Source organism: Acipenser ruthenus, chromosome 2 (assembly GCF_902713425.1).
Source record: "Acipenser ruthenus chromosome 2, fAciRut3.2 maternal haplotype, whole genome shotgun sequence".
In the NCBI taxonomy this organism is placed as follows: Eukaryota; Metazoa; Chordata; class Actinopteri; order Acipenseriformes; family Acipenseridae; genus Acipenser; species Acipenser ruthenus.
Genome location: NC_081190.1, coordinates 21,435,046 through 21,454,775, shown reverse-complemented (window position 1 = coordinate 21,454,775; position 19,730 = coordinate 21,435,046). Strand labels below are relative to the sequence as shown.

Below are 19,730 nucleotides of genomic sequence, written 5' to 3'. Positions count from 1 at the left end.
TTTTGTGAAAATAGCATGTGATTGTGAATGTAGTGAACTGCAATCACGTGGTTTCAATGTGTGGTGATTGCTCATTATTATTTAGCTAATCTGAAAAAGGTATAAATCTTAGCCTAACTGAGGCCAACCTCATCAATACGTTTGTAGGGGAAGGGAAAGTAATTCTATTTATTATTTCATTTTAAAACCTTAATTAGTAAATTACATGTAAAAACCTGTCGATCGATTGTGAGCTAGTATGTCATTTGTTTTACAGGTCAATGCAAAAAGGATACATGTAAAGGAAGAAAGAGGTGCTGGAAGCAATAAGACAGAGAGACCCAGAATAGGAATAGAAGGGCTTAGCAAAATCTCATGAAGGCTATATGGTCAGTTTTATGTTACATTTCGTACTGAGGCATAATACCAAACATGTTGTTTATTCCATTGCATGTATGCTCCCCAGAAACAGTATATGGCACTTAAAAAGCATTGAAAGGTCTGTATGTCGTGTGTTTGTTGGACTGAAAATAAAAATGTTTGAGGATTCGTTGTAAATTAAATCTGAAACACCTTTCATATGATATTTCAGGAAGAAACATAACTTGTGAGTAGTTTGAGAATCCAGCCCTTCCAGTGCTCTACTTAAAGAGTGCACCTTTTGTGTTCCTATTTTGTGGATGCATGGCAGCAGATGCTATCAACTGGTCATCATTGTTCATTCTAAGATCCAGAGCAAAAGTGTTATGAATTTTTGAAGAAGAGCCCAGTTTAATTGTTGGATTCTAAGATCCTGGAACTGAGCCTACATTTCAATTTCAGAAAAAAAAAATGTTTGTCGTTCATTCCAGCTTTTGCTCATCCAGTACAGCCTTTACCTACTATAGCACAGCACATCAGTTACAAGGATGTTTGAAGTGTTCTGGAGGGATATGTGACCATTCCTTAACAATTACTGCCTGTACTCCATCACTGAAGCAGAGGGTGGATAGCAGCAGTAAATTATGTTCTCTGGAATTGCTCGTGAAGTCACTTTTTCATGAAGCAGCAGTAATTTGTACAATCTTGCATGTTGAATCAAAAATTCTGCCAATCTTGTCTTACTTATCAGGACTGAAAGTGACTTTCAGAGGGGTGACGGAGATGTGCGTATGAGAGGATATATTTGTCAAACACATGAATCGGTCATGTGAGGGGCAGTCCATTTATAATAACTTCTCCAAAGTGTTTACATTTCTGAAAGGCAGTTTTAATTGGAGGTATACTTACAAGCACGTCCCCCTTTGAAACCTTCATACCACTACTGTATGTCAGTCTACACTGGCAAAGTCTCTTTTTGAAAACATATACCAATAACCTTTGAACAGCGTGTTCAAATGTCAAATATGTTTAATTAAAACAATGAATAATGATTTTATACCATTGCCAGCACACCACCTGTTGTGTTTGGGGACTTGAAATGGACCTTATGAAGTATGGACTATTTTCTAAACAACTTGTGATTTTCAGGTTGTTTGAAGGAGACTGGGGTGTGGAGGGGGGTTGAAGGTATGTTCCTATAAAGGAATGGGTGTATGCATCCAATAAAGTGTTTTTGCACCCCCCAGGAAAATTGCCCTGAAATACACCCTGAGAGTTTTATGGAGTGTCACACATTTGTGGAGGATCTATATCTTTCGTCACTGTGAAAATGACTGTTGGATTGGATCAAATACTGTAGTTTCTATTATTCTTTTTTCTAACTCGCTCGCTGACATTCCACTGCAGTTTGATCTAAAAGTCTATATGCCCACCTAGACATCTTAAAATGGCCAGTGGTGAAAAGAGATACATCCTGAAAAGATACACATCACAAAGTAAGGAATGAGATTTTGAAAATAAGGTAAGCTGAACTGACCCGGGGCAAATTCCCTGTGTCATACATGTACTATGGGTAGTTTGCCTGCATTTTTGCCACATTAAAAAAACTGAAAAACACATGTAATCCTTGCTTGAATCTCAACGTGAAGTTCATTGTCTATTTGGCAGGTCTACCATGCACTGAAAAATACTTGAAGCCAAATTTAACAATACATTTAGTGCTATGACTATCTAAAGAATACATTTAATTGTAATGAATCACCAGTGTGTTTTATAGCAGGCATCTGGGGCCATGGGTACATAGCAAATACCCAAGTGAAGTATACATTCCACAGTTACTACAACACATGCAAGTTCATAACAAAAGCCATAAGCACCATACTGTAGCAATAATCCATGTAACATTTGCTCTGCAGGTCCAAGGTTATCCTTAGATTTATTATCTCAGAAGAAAAACTGATACATGCATGAGTTGTTTTGTACAGTAACCTGATCCAGGACTATAAGCTGAGGTTTGGCTTTAATGACTTCTCTGGAACCAACCCTGAGTTTCAGGAAGACCCGTGCAAATCACAATTAAAATGGCTGCTCTGTGCTTATGGAAGTCATGCAGAAAGAGCTATGCCAAGTTCTTATTGGTTACAAATAAAAGCACTTGAGCCACCTGCCGACAGATATTACAGCATACTTGTGTGGCTTCCTGAGCCTACTGCCTTTAATGTCACTACATAGCACACTGCGAAATGAATGGAATGATATTGGTTCTCTCCTGCTTCCAAACTCTTTAAAAAAAAAGGCTGGATGAGATGGAGACCCTATGTCACCAGATCACAAATAAACAGCACCAATCAGCGCTCATTGTGAATAGCTGCTGTACAACGAGGGACTATAAACCAAAACGCATCACAACTTTTAGAGAAAATCCTGTTTTCACAGAAAGAAGATTGGTCTTGTTTCTGCAGTAAGTGCTTTTATTATATATATATATATATATATATATATATATATATATATATATATATATATATATATATATATATATATATTGCTGTATTGCTGTATGAATAGAGTTTTATATGTTTGTTTATAGCATCCATTACAGTCTCATTAAACAGCCCAAAGACCTCTTGCCAACAAACAGTGATCATTCATTAGCAATGATCTGCTCTTTTAATAGCTTTAGAGTTGATTAGCAGTTACTGTTCATATATGAGTTTTATTTCTGTTGCGTTACTTTTTACACAATAAACTTATGTGCTTTCCAAGCAGAAACTGAACCTTTATTGCACTTTCTAATATGGAAAATATTATATTTCTCAAGGGCTGAACAATTCTAATGCTATTTGTGTCTTTTTTTTATTAGTAGTAGGTTTTGCCATACCGTGCTCACTTTACTTTTTCTTGTACTAAGATAATGTTTTCAATATTAGTCGTGTAATACAGCATTGGAAAGAATAACTAAAGTAACAAAAAAATTCAGTTAAATATTCAGGAATCAATGTGTTTCTTCACTGGAAATCTATTTCAATGGAAAATGTGCTTCAAGTTCAAATTATAATTAATATTGACTATGGTAACTTTTTAGAAAATCCTACAAGTAAAATAGGGAAATTGGCAGGTTTTTAAAGTGCCAAATACATGGAAAATACATAGTAGGTTATTTTAAATGCAAGAATGACAAATAAATATTTTGCACAACTTAAACACAAATTAAAACAGAATGTGTTCCATTTTTGGACAACTGAGCTCATAATCAATAATAAAACAAAAATCTTTATTTTTCTTTTTAGAAAATGAATACAAATATGTCACGTCGTGAGGTGCTGGTTCATGATAAAGATTTAATAAAAAACTTCTGGGAACAAAAAATTGACAGTCAGGACCAAGTGACTGAGAGTGAGGATGTACGAATGAAGAAGAGTGCCTTAAAAAAGTAAGTCCTCATGCATTCAGATGCCTAATATTACGACGATATGCTCCAAATTACTTTTTTATTTATTTGGGTTATAGTGGTGTGTGGTTAATTTGGTACCTACTGCCTGCTTATATTTAATCCCAGGACCTCCTTTCTTTGAGTGACAGCTCAGAGAATTAATTCAGTTACATTTTCTTTTGCCCCTTTAAACGAACAGATTTGTTACTGATTAGAGTAACAGCTGAAAATGTCTGGATATTGACTTATATGCAAAGAAAGATCACTTAGTAAAATAAAAAAGGGGGTTACAAATATTTGGAAGGGGCAACTGATATATCCCTGACACCGTGACTGAATAGGCTTCCTCATTCCATTTAAATCATGTGACAATGTCTAGATTTACAATGATGTCACCTTTGGCATCCAGAATGGAATGTTATCATGCTGTGTTTGGAAATGCATGTTTAAAGTGTGGTATGCCAGGTGACATTTTGGCTCAGATAAACATTCTACCATAAAAAATGCATCAATTTTCAGAGCCAATAATAATAATAATCTATATAATAAATACAATACTGTGCTTTATATTGTTAAAGCAAAGTGATCAATAAGGAATACAATATTATTGTTTCTTTATTTGCATTAGTGCAGTATCACATTTTGTTGTTTTAAAATTTTTAGGGAGTCAGTCAACTTGGAAAGGGAGAACACAAGGGAAAGGAACATTTACAGAAAACAATTATAAAAACAGCCTAGTAGTGGGAGATGAGTCAGGCAGTAGCCAACTACATTGAGAGTAGCAACTTCCAGATCCATAATATTATTAATGTTTTTTTAAGACAGGACTAAATGACTGCAAAAAAGACATTGTTGGATTTTTTCAGGTGGAAAATAAAGAAAGCCATGTGCACAGATTTATTTAAAGTACTCATGGCTTCAAGGTAACGTTGCATTTTACTCACTCAAAATACATTTTACTTACATAGTGTCTAAATTGGAGAGTAAATTACTCAGTGACCCAAAACCTGATCTGGAGAGCTGGCTTATTATGCGTGATATAGGTGCATTCTTTGCACAGAATCTGTCATGAAGAATATTATTCAAACCAAATAACAGGGCAGCAGTGTGGAGTAGTAGGGCAGCAGTGTAGAGTAGTGGTTAAGGCTCTGGACTCCTGACCAGAGGGTCGTGGGTTCAATCCCCAGTGAGGGACACTGCTGTTGTACCCTTGAGCAAGGTACTTTACCTAGATTGTTCCAGTAAAAAAACCCAACTGTTTAAATGGGTAATTGTATGTAAAAATAAAGTGGAATAATGTATAATGTGATATCTTGTAACAATTGTAAGTCGCCCTGGATAAGGGCGTCTGCTAAGAAATAAATAATAATAATAATAATAATAATAACAGACCACACACCACATTTTTATTGCGGTCTGCTTTTTTAAAAATAAATTATGTTCAAACTAATACCCTTCCCTTGGCGTGTTAAAAATAAAATGCTTTTAAAGGTCACTTGAATAGCATCATAATAAAGTCTATTGAAGTTATATTTTTAAAATCAATTTCTGTTAATAATTGCTTGCACTGTAGTTGTCTTAGAAAATGTAGTGCAGCATTTTCCACCAAATGAACTTGTTTAATATGATGTTAAATAATGCACAGCTGGGGCTTTTAAACACAATTTTGGAGATTATTTATTAATCTGTTCAGTTGTAACCCCTTGGTGTGTTATGAATTTGAACATTTTGACATACTTTTGCATCCCAGTCTAGTTTTCAAAAATGAATATGAATGTGTTGGAAGTCTGAGAACATACTCCCAGCATTAACAGCATCATTAATGCTGTATATTATTTGTTTTTAAATGCAATAAATATTTGAACACAACTTTTGTTACTGACAAAAAGGCCAAATGAAATGGAAGTATACTGTAACAATACATGTGCAAAACAATTGGGGGGAATGTGATTTGCATTGTGCATGACACTGCTACTTAAAACAGCACGTGTAGAACATTACCCCCAGGTAATGTCGACATCTCCACTCATGGCCAATGGAAGAGTAGGTGAAACCTTTGTAATTCTGTATCAGAATAGGCTTCAAGCTCTTTCTTGTTGCCTCACTGATGACAAGCAACATTCTCCTCCCAGCCAGGAATGATTCTAGAACTGAATGGCAACAGACATGTTACATTTAGAACATCATTACTGGCAGGTTAAAAATTCCAGTTTAAAAATCCCAGTACTTTGGGAGGAACAGCTGAGGCTGAGACGTGTCCTTTGGGGATATCTACATCAATCTGTCTTTAATTAACAGCTGCTCTATTTGTGTGTGTTTAGAAAGTCTAGCTACCAGGACAACTGATTCTGGGCCCAACCAATTCATAGTTTTTTTTTTTTGTTTTTTTTTAATGAAACTTGTGCTATCACTGCATATTAAGATGAATGTGTCTCCTGCGTGCAGTAATGCTGAACACTTTTATTTTACAAAAAGGTCAAAGGATTATGAGATACTTCTGTAAATAATACAAACTTGGAACATGCCTTCTTCACATGGCTTTGGGCTGATAAAGGTCAAATGGAAAGCTTTGAAGTAGTACGAAACAATAAGCAACATAGGCTTGTTCTGTAACTAATATATATATATATACAGTACTGTGCAAAAGCTTTCGGCAGGTGTGAAAAAATGCTGTAAAGTAAGAATGCTTTCAAAAATAGACATGTTAATAGATTATATTTATCAATTAACTAAATGCAAAGTGAGTGAACAGAAGAAAAATCTAAATCAAATCCATATTTGGTGTGACCACCCTTTGCCTTCAAAACAGCATCAATTCTTCTAGGTACACTTGCACAAAGTCAGGGATTTTGTAGGCATATAGTCAGGTGTATGATTAAACAATTATACCAAACAGGTGCTAATGATCATCAATTCAATATGTAGGTTGAAACACAATCATTAACTGAAACAGAAACAGCTGTGTAGGAGGAATAAAACTGGGTGAGGAACAGCCAAACTCAGCTAACAAGGTGAGGTTGCTGAAGATAGTTTACTGTCAAAAGTCATACACCATGGCAAGACTGAGCACAGCAACAAGACACAAGGTAGTTATACTGTATCAGCAAGGTCTCTCCCAGGCAGAAATTGCAAGGCAGACAGGGGTTTCCAGATGTGCTGTCCAAGCTCTTTTGAAGAAACACAAAGAAACGGGCAACGTTGAGGACCGTAGATGCAGTGGTCGGCCAAGGAAACTTACTGCAGCAGATGAAAGACACATCATGCTTAGTTCCCTTCGCAATCGGAAGATGTCCAGCAGTGCCATCAGCTCAGAATTGGCAGAAAACAGTGGGACCCTGGTACACCCATCTACTGTCCGGAGAAGTCTGGTCAGAAGTGGCCTTCATGGAAGACTTGCGGCCAAAAAGCCATACCTCCGACGTGGAAACAAGGCCAAGCGACTCAACTATGCACGAAAACACAGGAACTGGGGTGCAGAAAAATGGCAGCAGGTGCTCTGGACTGATGAGTCAAAATTTGAAATATTTGGCTGTAGCAGAAGGCAGTTTGTTCGCTGAAGGGCTGGAGAGCGGTACACATGAGTGTCTGCAGGCAACAGTGAAGCATGGTGGAGGTTCCTTGCAAGTTTGGGGCTGTATTTCTGCAAATGGAGTACTGAGAAGTACAGGCAGATACTTATCCATCATGCAATACCATCAGGGAGGCATCTGATTGGCCCCAAATTTATTCTGCAGCATGACAACGACCCCAAACATACAGCGAAAGTCATTAAGAACTATCTTCAGCGTAAAGAAGAACAAGGAGTCCTGGAAGTGATGGTATGGCCCCCACAGAGCCCTGATCTCAACATCATCGAGTCTGTCTGGGATTACATGAAGAGAGAGAAGCAACTGAGGCTGCCTAAATCCACAGAAGAACTGTGGTTAGTTCTCCAAGATGTTTGGGCCAACCTACCTGCCGAGTTCCTTCAAAAACTGTGTGCAAGTGTACCTAGAAGAATTGATGCTGTTTTGAAGGCAAAGGGTGGTCACACCAAATATTGATTTGATGTAGATTTTTCTTCTGTTCACTCACTTTGCATTTTGTTAATTGATAAATATAAGCTATTAACATGTCTATTTTTGAAAGCATTCTTACTTTACAGCATTTTTTCACACCTGCCTAAAACTTTTGCACAGTACTGTATATTCTATATATCTAGTGGTTAAAGTCCAGGGCTTGTAACCACAAAGTCACTGGTTCAAATCCCACCTCTGCCACTGACTGACTCACTGTGTAACCATGAGCAAGTCACTTAACCTCCTTGTGCTCTGTCCTGTGGATGAGATGAGATGTTCACAGCCTACCTCTGTAATGCGCTTTGTGATGGTGGTCCACTATGAAAGGCGCTATATAAAAATAAGATATTATATTATTATTATAGATTGTTATCACTTCAGGCTAAAGGCTGGTTTATACTTCTGACTGCGACCCCATTTTTGGTCTCAGTCAGTGGTCTCCGACGGTCAGAATGACATCATCCGCACTGCCGCGAGCTGCGTCTTTTTTGATAAGTCGGACGACCCTTTCTTGTGTGTCTGCGACCGCAAAACGCAGGTCGCAGACACACATGGTCGCATGGTCGCAAGCCAGTGAAGCGCGACAGAGCAAGTTTTTGAGGAACTCTTAATAGAAGAAGTTCATAAACATGAACAACAGAACAGGATTTTAAACTTGCCCCTATTTAAACCGAATGAAATTAAAGCGTAAATGAACCTTGCGTTGCAAACATTTGTATAATAATAATAATAACAATAATGAATACAATGTATTTTTATTTGTATTATTGTCTTATATATATATATATATATATATATATATATATATATATATATATATATATATATATATAGTAGCGATCTCGGTTAACGCAGGCAACCCGGGACCTCTCTCACTGAAGCATAGCGCTGATACCGCTGTACAAAAGAGCTGGCTCCTTTGCAAGAGCATACATCGGGCTAATGTCTTTGTGTGTGATTACGTCACCTACCAACCCTTTTGCTGCCTGCCCCAGTGCATGCTACACTATATATATTTTTGAGTCACTAATAAGTTAACGTCGCTATTTATTTTCTGTTCATTAACATTAAACCACATGCAATTACTCTCCCAATCAAATCAGTAACGGTGCTCAGCTGGTCAGTACATCTGATCAGAGGCAGTATGGAGAACAGCTGATCAGTTTTACTTATTTGCTGCTCATAGTAATTCAGCAACAGTATTCATTTTAGCAAATATATATGAGACAATTTACGCATTCGCTTCATTCAGCTTAGGGGCAATTTTAAAATCCCATTCTGTCTCAGTGTCCCGGGATTGTGGAGCCCGTTGGCAACACTAGTCACAAGTCGACACCGGCAGTAACGCAGACTGGCTGAAAGTATGACCGACAGCTATGACCACTTTTCTGCGTCAAAAAGTCTGCAAACTCGGAGGTGCTTCAATCCTTCTGGTGCACCCGTAGACGTGTCTGCAGCTGACGTGCTGCTTTTGTCTGCGAGAGAAGTATAAACCAGCCTTAACACAGTGGACTGGGTTCACAAATGTTCTTAGGGTAAGTACATGATGTTGTTTTTCATAGGAAATAAGTTGGTTGTGGGACCAGGATTCAGAAACTAAATTAGACAAAGCATGAGAATGATTCTAATCATTGTTACCTTTTGCAAATGTATTTTCTTGTTACAGACTACGGAACGAGTGGGTGGAACAACTGGAAAGCAGAACAAAGCATCTTAAGAAATTTAATGAGGATCGTCACAAACAGATGCAAGCATCCCGGCTGACAACTGAGCCAACGCTCTGTAAAGCAGAATCAGTTGCTTAAATTAATTGGTAGTTAGATGTTTGGAATTCCAATCTGAACTACTAACCTATTCCATGATGCTCTGTTTTACCCCTTCTCTGTGCACATCATTTTATAAAGACATCATTATTTCCTTAGAGGATAGATTATCAATGTGTACATTTAGAAGTTTTGTCTAGTTCAGAAGAGCCCATGTTACCGTCAACTAACTTGTAACATAGATGCAAACTGAAAAGAATGTATTGAATTACCTTTTGAAATTATTTATTTATTTAGCGTCTGCTAAATAAATAAATAATTTTTAAATTGCAAAAGCGATGCCAGCAAAGTGCTGGCCAGGGAGCTCTTGTGCTGAGTGTGTCTGTAATGTATTCATGCAATCTGATTACCCCTCATGATTCCATTACAGGCACTGCTGGCAGTACAAATGATGCAGCCCATGTGGCTTATATTGCTGTATATTGTAATGTATCTAAAACAGAAACATATTATTTATAATCATTGATAAAGATCATTACTAATATGCTGAATGTTTGAACTACTTCATCGTGCTATCAAAAATGATGCTATAATCACACTTTCAGTAAATACACCTGATTAAAATTGTCACTTTACTGTTAAACTAGTTGTTATAATATATGCCCCTCACTGGTATATATAACGTAAATGAAAGAATATTTATCAACACAGCTTAATACAGGAAAGTGGAAATTAAGGCTGTTAAGAGGATGAGTTAAGAGTTGTTAGAAGCTATAGTAGGTTTATGAACTGAAATTCTGTCAAAAGTTAATTTTCAGATTGTCAAGGGCTGGTTCGGTAAGGTTTTGAGACTTTGGTCTGTAAAAGTATGAAGCTGAACTCAGCTGGCTTGAGGTGTAGTGGGACGATTGGGTTCGCTTGTGAATATGTTAAGAATGAAACTGGGAATGGACCATATTGTGTTTCCAGCAGTACATTCATCTCACCAGACTAACTGTTTTTTTGACTGTTGTTACTTTGGTTCATTTAATGGACTGTGTCATGTATTTATTTTATTGACTTGATTGACAAACATTAATAGATTTAGAGTGACAGTAACAGTGAGGTTGTCACAAAGATTCAAAGTACTGTATTTGATAGACATGAGCATCCAAGTACCTTGTGTGAGGATGTGCATTTCATCTTTGACAGTGAGCTGGTTGGGTCTCCTCTATAACTACACATACAAATAATATATTCTTTATTGCAATACAGTTTTTCTTCTGTAAGGTGTAAGCATGGTTAGCTATCTGTTGTATTAAGAGAGCTGTTAATGTGGGATTAACTATTTTAAGACGCGCAGTGACATGTAATTACTCGGAAACAGAAGATACAAATGTTTGCTCTTTTAATCGACTACAAATGGTAATATCAGTACCCACAAGAAAAATGACTACAATCTGTCTGTCTGTGCTACTGCTGCGGTTAAGTAGTACACACCTGTATTTTTTTAAAAAATTATTTTTTATTGTTAAGGAATTTTCATAAAATAAATACTGTTCTGGAATGAGTTTAAATATATTAAATAATAATTACTATTTGGTATACAGTAAATACCAAATAAAGGTTCTCCGAAGTATTTTATTAAAATGTCTTATTAGAAATATAAAAACACGGGGGTGGAACAGCTAGTTCTGTTTTCATGAGACAAGATTCAGAAACTGATGTCTAGCTAAAGTGTACTTTTGAATGACCTTTAGTACATTTTAGCATTTTTCTTTAAAATGAATATAGGTGTAATTTACTTGGAATATTTGATGTATTTAGAAGGTTTGTATTTGTTTCATTTGTATTCAGTAACTTTATTGACTGAAGCATTTGAAACTGTTACTTAGTTTCATTGACATGTTTGTGACAGACAATGTTTTGTTTATCAGGATTTATGACTCTCAATAATCTCCTGCAGCATCCTGCAAATTAAGTTATCTAGCAGGCAATAAACAGCACAGATCGCAGTGGGGAAAGGCATGAAGAATGCACCAGCAGGCCAGCTTTAAGGCTGTCCTTGTCTCAATTTCTTTGTTGTCTGACCAACTCCATCCACTGAAAAACTCGGTAACACTTTACATTTACATAGTAGTTAAATAGTAAATACATGTGTAATTACACATAATTACAATTGTATTATGTATAGCTTCAATGTACTTTACATGTAAATCTTGTTGCACGATATATGTAAGTACACATTTGTATCAGAAATGGTTAGGGTTAGAGTAAGGTTTAGTGGGGTTAAGGTTAGGTTTAGAGTTAAGTTTAAAGTTAGGGTTAGCGATGGGGTTAAGGTTAGGATTATGTAAAAATGTACACAATAAGTACATTGTAACTATGCATAATAACATTGTAATTATGTGTAAGTACGCATGTCTTTACTAAGTAACTACTATGTAAATACACAGTAATTAGAGACACTTAATGTAAAGTGTTACCAAAAACTCAAGCATAGAGAAAGTAATACCCACCCTCCAATATCATGATATGACAATACCACAACATGTTGAATTGGCATCTAAAGCCGTAGAACTTTAGTGAAAAATATTACTGTTGTCAGGTGCCTTCATTAGTCCCAGTAAAGAGAGGTTTGTGTAAAGCTGCTTGATCATGGTAGCCAAGCTCATGAATGGATTTTCTTACTATATTGACGCATTAATAATAGCAATATCTTTATATAGCGCCTTTCATAGTGGACCACCATCACAAAGCACTTTACAGAGGTTGTGAACTGTGCATTATATGCAGAGGCACTTACAATAAGACATTGTTTTAACATCTCATCCGCAGGATGGAGCACAAGGAGGATAAGTGACTTGCTCAGGGTCACACAGTGAGTCAGTCAGTGGCAGAGGTGTGATTTGAACTGGTGACCTTCTGGTTACAAGCCCTGGACTTTAACCACTGGACTACACTGCCTCCTGTAAAATTTAAGAATAATTTTAGACAAATGTTTATTATTGAATCAATTAGGTTTAGTATTTCTAAATGTGTGTATATATATATATATATATATATATATATATATATATATATATATATATATATATATATATATGGGTGTATTCACATAGGCTAATGTCCCTTTAACTTCTTGAAAGACCTTTATTTAAGTGGAGCTTGTCAGTTTGTTAGCCTGCTTGATCCACCAGGGTGAAAAAGTGACTTTAAGTGCTGTACATGTTGATTTCCATTGGCCTACAGTGCAACTTCACAAAATGGTCTTCTCACTAATGGGATTCTGAATGATCAACATTATGAGTCCTTACATGCAATGACACACTTAAAGTCAAGGATTGGAGGTCACATTGTGCAACACATTATTATTATTATTATTATTATTATTATTATTATTATTATTATTATTATTATTATTACTAATGACTAGAACAGCTAATGATCTCTACCATGGCATTAAACTTAAAAAGCATCTGAAACGGTTAAAAAAAACACACACATTCTAAATTAAAGTTCAAAAAGCAATTAATAAGAGTGAAAATTAAGCCTCAGGATTTTCTCTTTTTAGATATCAATCAAGTCTGATATTCTACACAAAATACAAAAAAGAATGATCTTTATTAAACAGCCACATGGAGCAGAAATACTGAAGAAAATAACCACAGTGAATGCAAGTGAATGATACAGGGTTATAGATCAGTATCTTTTTCTGAAGACAGAATAGATGAGACAGCTTAAGTAAAATAGGAAGGAAATTACAGAAGGAGAGGCGGATGAATCATGGCACCCAGTTAAACAGAAGTTAAATGCAAAACAAAAACGTTTTACAGACCTATTGAAAAATGTCAGCACAATGGTATAAACAAACAAAATCCACTATGTTAAATAACACAGTTGGTTTTTCAAACTCAAATGCATTTTCATTCTATGCATTCAACATTAGTTATATCTAAATGGTGAAATAGTGTTTGTTTTACAACCTGCTTGTACAACTGTAGCCCTGTTACTTGACTGCCTGATAGAATCTGTATATTGTAAGCACCAATTCTGGACACATGCAATTATTTGAGCAACGATGTGCTTACAATAAATATCACATATTCGGATATCAGTTAAAATTCATCCACGGAAAAAAAAAATAACTGTCTGCCATCTCTATTTATGAAATGTTGTCTCCAGTTACTGTCACAGTGTTGATAGATGTTTAAATCTTACTGAACCATTGGCCCCATAACAATGTATTGTATGGCTGCCACTTGTGAGGGACAAATTTGTCAGCAGTGTGACAGTGTCCCTTGTGGCCATATTTGGATAGCTTCACACATAAACAATCTGGGGTGGGGGGGGGGGGGGGGGGGGGTCGTATGGCTTCAGAATATGTATTACTATAGCTGTAAGTCTGTTCCAATGCTAAGAGCTTTCTTATAAAATATCACAGGGCTGTATCTCTGAAATGGTGTAGTAAAACATAAGAGAAGCATTGTAAAAGCACAGACAAGCATGGTAAATCACAGGTAAGTGAGATCCTTCAAGGAAGAGCTAAACAAACATTTTAGGATACATTTCTACATCAAGGTTCTGTGTTATATCATCAGTACCGACATGTTCATATTGAAATTACTGTATATTAATAAACAAGTCAGTGTAACAGGCCAAAGGCTGGGTGCAAACCGGCTGTGTGGTCCAGAGGTTAAAGAAAAGAGCTTGTAACCAAGCAGTCCCCGGTTCAAATCCAACCTCAGCCACTGACTCATTGTGTGACCCTGAGCAAGTCACTTAACCTCCTTGTGCTCCGTCTTTCGGGTGAGACGTAATTCTAAGTGACTCTGCAGCTGATGCATAGTTCACACACCCTAGTCTCTGTAAGTCGCCTTCGATAAAGGCATCTGCTAAACAAACAAACAAATAACACACATGCTGCAAGCGAGCACCTTAACCACTATGCAAAACAGCTGGGCTCATCGGCATTCATGGTTTTAGAGCTTTTCACCTCATCTCGTATCACACAATGCTGCCTGTTACATAAGTCAGGGCCTTGAGCAAACTTCTTTAAAATCACTTGGCACAAGGTGAGAAAGCCTCCGGTTTAAAACTTTGTTGCAGGGAGTTTTGAAATTGAGTGACCTTCCTGTTCCGTCAGAAAATGTACCTGGTTTAATAATAAAGTAATACATTACCAGCACCTGGCAGAAGAATTACTGGGGCTTAATTCTAATTTATTCTCAGCCAAAATATTAGCAGCTGAATGATTTACAGTGTGACAAATACTGTTGAAGGGAGCATTGACTTTGCTGAGTTGTTCTTTTTCTCTTTTTTCTTTTTGTTATAAAAATCACAAATGCAATCCATCACAAAAAATGTATCACTTTCTGAGGTAAGAAAAGAAGCAAACAATATTCTTCAATGAAATCCAACATTAAATGGATTCTGACACTGCCCACTACCGTACATACATAGCTACAGGTCCATACTATTCACTTCTTTATTTCAAATTGGTCTTTCTTTATTAAGTAGCATATTTATTATTAATCTGCCTCTTCAGTGGCTTTTATTATTATTATTATTATTATTATTATTATTATTATTATTATTATTATTATTATTATTATTATTAAAATGTAAAGCTATAACATCTGGTTGTGCACAGGTAAACAAGCTTCAAACTAAGACCTTGTTCCAACCAGGCCTGCAATTACTTAATTGAACCCAATTAAACATTGGAAAACTTGTGTTGGAACACAGCTCTAGACTGCTCAATTGAATAATTAAGGACATGGTTGGAATAAAGTCATGGACTGGAATAAACTGAAAGAGCCACAAGTGAGTGCCAAGGCTCTAACACAGGGGTGGCCGAAGTTGGTCCTTCCACTCCTGGTCTTCGTTCCAACCGTGTTCTAAATTGTTTAATTGAGCCAATTAAACCTCCATACAGACCCTGAAGTAGGTTAATTATATCATTTTACCTATTAAACCAGGAGGAGAATGGCCCTCCAGGACCGTTATTGGACACCCCTGCTCTAACCACTCACTCCACAATGGAATCTGTTTTATGAGCTGTTTGAGAGCAGTAAGGATGAAAAGACCCCAGTCTGACATAATGCACAAGTCATTGTTCTAAGAATTACAGATGCTAACAAACAGCTCAGTGTACATTCTTTATATCCTGAATTCATGCAGGTACTGCAGAAAGAAGACAGATGTTTGACATCATGAAGGTGTACTATGGGCTGTCTCCAAGCAGACTGAAGGAATGCTCTGCATCTCATCTGTACATAATTGCAGAAACATACTGTGGAACATCCACCAAGCATTTTGGTCTAAACTGAGGCTGTGACATATGGCTTGAAATAAGCATAAGTCTTGCCAAATATCAGGAAAAAAAAGGAAGTGAATATTTCGTTCTCTGGCAGCACATTATTCCTTTGTACCATCATCTGAAGTAAGCCAACCAGGCTTCAGAGGTTTCCATGACTATACCTGAACAAGTTAATCTCATTAGTTTTGACAGTTCCATTGTTTTAAATTGAAAATCCATAGAAAATTCCAAAAAATAAGAAGGTAGAGTTCAAAAACATGGAGCTAAGTTTTCTATTAATCTGATGTAATGTTTTAATATATTCAGTACAGGGCTGGAATGAAGTTGCTTGGGGTTTATCGACATGCTGTGGCTTACGTAGCAGACTTTTAGAGTGAATGATAATACTAGCACAGAACAAGTCATGTGGAACACACTGACAGATTGTAGCCTATACTATATGGTCAATTTACCATAGTATATGCATACATGGGCTTCAGCAACACCCCCTATGAGCATTTTATATTGCATCATTGTGTTCCCCCTGTGCCAGTAGAAAAATCAACACTTTACAGCTAGGTAAGTCACAGCATGTGTGGATATACAACAAACCAAGTGACTTGATGCCAGCCCTGTGTATTTCTAATGAGTGCTATTTTAAGACATCTAGAGTAGTACGAAATGTGTGATGCACATAACCAACATGGAGGATGGGGGAATACAGGGTGCTAAATGGTGTTCAATCTGTATCTACATGGAGATTCAAACAATGCACCAACTGAAAAACCCAGAACATATTGAATTACAGGAGAAATTAGGACAGAAGAACGTGCAAACATCACACCCGTCGTGGCTAACCAGAATCAAAGAACGAATTCAGCAAAGTGGCGATTCAGGCAGGGAACTCACTTTTAAGATAGATTAAAATCATAAACATCAAGCATATTAGGTGCCTCCATCACCAGACATTCAGCAGTCAAATAGCTGGTATGTCATTCGTCATTCGTTTAACAACACGTCCAATGAAAAGCTAGAAAGGGCTTTATATCTTAACTCAATTCTTTAGTCCCCATTGTGTGTCAGAGTTTGTCTCCTCCTCCCCAGCCTCCTCCTGTTTTTCAGCTTCATCTAAGGGGAGGGCAGCTATCCTCTCCACTATCAGTAAACTAAATTATGGGCAGGGTACCTTGTAGGGTAAAGCCAAAGACCAAGGATGTAATGAAAATATGTATAACGTATTATTGTCTTGTCTAAGCTTAATAAATATTGTTCTTTCTATCGCATGTTTTCCTGACCGACCCATATATCAGCCCAATGGAGGAGCTTAATTCAAACATGTTTTTAACAATGTTTTTTTGTTTTGTTTTTTACTTTTATGAATCACCCTGTATAAAGGTGCTTCTTAAGCATTTTAAGCATTAAAATTGAGTCCTCAGTGAAAACAAACTTAGTATTCTAGTCTGCTGTATTTTGTCCTGCTGTTGTGTAGAGCAACTGATTTGATCCTAGTGTTTAATTTTAAGTTTGAAACTTGTTTACTTTAAATTTTTGTACGAAAAATGAAGTTTTAATAGAAAAAGCTGGATGCAGTGACAATGAGATGGTACAAAACCTAATGAGAGATGGAAAGTGGATATTTGGAAATGGCTTGGAAGTATATTAATGGTCTGTCATTCTGGAAAGGAATCACTTCACTACAGAGGGCTGAGTATTTTGTATTTTTTAGGAGCTGAGTATATTAGTAATTGTATATTTATAATGGGGAGGGAGGGGGGATTAAATTAGATAAGAATAATTTAACCAAGTTAGCAAAACTTTCACAATATGGTATTTAATCTCTAATTTAATCATTTGAGGCACTTTACAGTTGTTTGATAGCAACGGAGAAACATATTCGGGTGTAATCTACACTGCCTCATAAAGCATGTGTCCTTATTCACAAATTTAATCTCAGTAACATTCACTTACTGTATTTTCAGTTCCGTGAGATATGCCATGTGTGTTCACATTTTTAAGAGCATAGACAATCGTGACAAGAATGACCCTTGAGTCCTTATTCCACAAGAGCATGCATGCCTGCAGCTGTTGATGGATTTCAATCATTCAGCTGGAAGTGGAACTGCCACTTATTTATTTATTTATTTATTTATTTATTTATTTATTTATTTATTTGTTTATTGCATTTATATAGGGCTTTTTATGCAAAAGTATCACAAAGCATTGTTTAGTACATAGCAGAAAAGAGAACAAACCACAATACATTTGTATAGCATGTCACATATACAACTGCCACAATCAGATCATTTAAATAACAGTATACACAATAATAATACAAAAGACGCATTTTAAAATTACATTAAAAGCCACTAAGATAAGAAAGACATTTTATTAAAGTGCGTTTTCAGTCTTGACCTAAAAACTGTAACGGTCCCAGCTTCCCTGTCAAACAAAGGCAGAGTATTCCATAATTTAGGAGCTCTACAAGAAAAAGCCCTGCCTCGCGTGGTGCTGTTGCTGACCCTAGGAATAACCAGCAGCCCTGCATCCTGTGATCTCAGAGTGTGGTTAAGAAGATACAGGCTCAGTAACTCCTGCAAATAACTAGGTGCTAGTCCTTTCAGGGCCTTGTAAGTTAACAGCAAAATCTTAAAATCAATTCTATATTGGACAGGGAGCCAGTGTAAGAGGCCAAAACAGGGGTAATATGTTCACTTTTCCTGGTTTTAGTCAGAATTCTAGCGGCGGTATTCTGAACAAGCTGCAAGCGGGATACCACAAGTTTTGGGACACCAGAAAAAAAGTGTATTACAATAATCAATTCTAGATGAAACAAAGGCATGCATTAGTCTCTCAGCATCAGATATGGAAATAAGTTTGGCTTTATTTCTCAAATGGCAAAAAGATGCTTTAGTAATTTCCCTAATAAGAGTCTCAGATGATAGATCAGGATTAAAGAAGACACCCAAAGATTACCCTCTAGTTTAAGTTTTGATGAGAGACTGCAAGGGTCAAGCTCATGTAATCCCACATTTCTTTTTAGTTGGTTCTGTGAGCCCGCTAGCATAACCTCTGTTTTATCTGAATTCAACATTAGACAATTCTGTGACATCCAATGCTTGGTCTGTAAGGCAAGTAGCTAATAACACCCCGGCAGAAGAATTTCCTAGCTTTAGGGATAATATAGCTAGGTATCATCAACAAAACAAGTTCACTCCATGTCTGTGGATAATGTCAACTAACGGTAGCATATATAACGAAAACAACAAGGGACCTAGAATGGAGCCTTGTGGAACACTGCATACAACTCCCGATATGCCGATTTTACCTCCCCAACAGAAACAAACTGAAACCAATCAGAAAGAAACGATTTGAACCAGGCTAGGACAAGGCCGGACAGTCCGACTGTGCTTTCAAGACAATTCAGTAGGATGGAATGGTCTATAGTATCAAAGGCAGCATTTAGATCTAGAAGAATTAAAACTGATGGAAAGCCCAAGTCAGAGCTTTCACAACTCTGACAAGCGTCGTCTCAGTGTAATGTGCAGCACGAAAACCAGACTGAAATTTCTCGAATATACCATTAAGCGATATAATTTTTTGTAATTGAATTGCAACAACTCTCTCTAGAACTATATCTAAGAATGGTAGGTTGGAGACTGGCCTATAGTTATTGAGGACTTTAGGATCCAAATTGTGTTTCTTAAGCATAGCTACCTTAAGTGCTGAGAGAACTATACCGGATGAAAGTGAATCATTTATAATTTTTAAAATGTGGGTATTAATAACACCAAGAACATATTTTAATAGTTTTGTAGGAATGGGATCAAGAGAGCATGTAGTAGCTCTCATATGTCGAA

General features: G+C 36.6%; 1 protein-coding gene across 1 annotated transcript; it reads left to right on the top strand.

The window, feature by feature from the left end:
* The first annotated feature begins 2,564 nt into the window (after positions 1-2,564).
* Positions 2,565-11,706, top strand: LOC117973921 (protein FAM240A). Its single transcript, XM_058991887.1, has 3 exons — positions 2,565-2,800; positions 3,630-3,772; positions 9,497-11,706. Exons 2-3 carry the CDS (start codon positions 3,633-3,635, stop codon positions 9,633-9,635), a joined length of 279 nt encoding a protein of 92 aa, XP_058847870.1. The 5' UTR covers positions 2,565-2,800; positions 3,630-3,632; the 3' UTR covers positions 9,636-11,706.
* Positions 11,707-19,730: the final 8,024 nt, after the last annotated feature.